The sequence below is a fragment of the Trypanosoma theileri genome (assembly GCF_002087225.1).
Source record: "Trypanosoma theileri isolate Edinburgh chromosome Unknown TM35_Tth_95_V1, whole genome shotgun sequence".
Lineage (NCBI taxonomy): Eukaryota > Euglenozoa > Kinetoplastea > Trypanosomatida > Trypanosomatidae > Trypanosoma > Trypanosoma theileri.
Genome location: NW_021639937.1, coordinates 837 through 1,983, shown reverse-complemented (window position 1 = coordinate 1,983; position 1,147 = coordinate 837). Strand labels below are relative to the sequence as shown.

The following is a 1,147-nucleotide window of genomic DNA, read 5'->3' as shown; positions in this document are numbered from 1 at the left end:
ATATATTTATAATTGTGCTTGGTCCTACAGGAAGAGGCATTTTGATGCATTTCTGTGCTGTCTGCTTTTGATGGTCGTTCTCTTTAATTTCTTTTTTTTCTTTTGGGGGGTGTGGTAATTGGGATTATCTGTTTGTTATTGGGTATTGTATGCGTTTTTACTTTAATTTTGGCATTATATGAGTTATGGTTGCACCTTTTTTTGCATGTGTGTGTTTCTGCTGTAATTATTGAGTGTTGATCGATTTGTTGTGTGTTCTTATTTTCTTGTTTCCATTGATTCACTTTGTTTCTGGTTTTTCTATCTGTTTTTTTTTTCTGTAAGCGATTGAAGTAAGACTACTGCAAGAAGTTTTGCAATGGTAATAATGCGCTACGTGCTGTGTATCCTGGCTCTCCTGCTCTCATGTGCGTGTATGCACGTCCTCGCTGATGAAGTGCCTGCCGCCGATCTTTCCGACCAAGTCCCTGATACGGAGAGTGAGACAAAGATTCTTCTTCAAGGTACTCCTGTCGCCCAACATACTGATGAGGGTGATTGCTCTAAAGGTACTGCTGAAAAAGGTAAATGTACTGCTACTGGTGCCGATACTGTTTCTGGCTGCACTGGTGGTTCTTCTAAAAATGCCTTGACTTGTCCACAGAAACTGACTACACATGAACAGGGTCCTACCGGTCCTATTGGTGCTGCTGTCGGTAATTGCCGTGATGGTACTCCTCCTGATGACAGTAAATCTTGTGCTGAGGCTTCTCCCGCTCCAGTTTGCTCTGAAAATCCTCCTGAAAATAGTGAATGTACGGAAAAACGCGACGTTTCTCACAAAGCACATGAAGCTCCTAAAAAACCTCTCGACCAAGTTAACCATGCTACGCTTGATTCTCGAAGCGACTCTGACTCTCTTGGTCAAGGAACTGTTGAGGGTCTTCCTGGTCCCGCTGGTTCTCGTGGTGATGATGGTCTTGAAGGTCGTGGTGGTTCTGGTGCTCCTGGTCCATTGGGTGAGGCTGGTTCGAACGGTTTATCTGACGCTGGAACTGGTTCTCCAACAGTGGCTGGTCCTGAAACTGCTGAACCAACTGCAAGGGAGAGTGAGGCTGAGGCTGCAGGTATCAGTCGACCTGTAGACGGCGACAACATTGCAAAAGGT

At 44.9% G+C, this 1,147-nt stretch overlaps 1 protein-coding gene across 1 annotated transcript; it reads left to right on the top strand.

Moving 5' to 3' along the window:
• Window positions 1-358: 358 nt before the first annotated feature.
• Window positions 359-1,147, top strand: TM35_000951000 (uncharacterized protein; the record flags this gene model as incomplete). Its single annotated transcript, XM_029031534.1, has 1 exon — window positions 359-1,147. A coding segment is annotated over one exon (789 nt), but the record flags the coding sequence as incomplete, so codon positions are not given.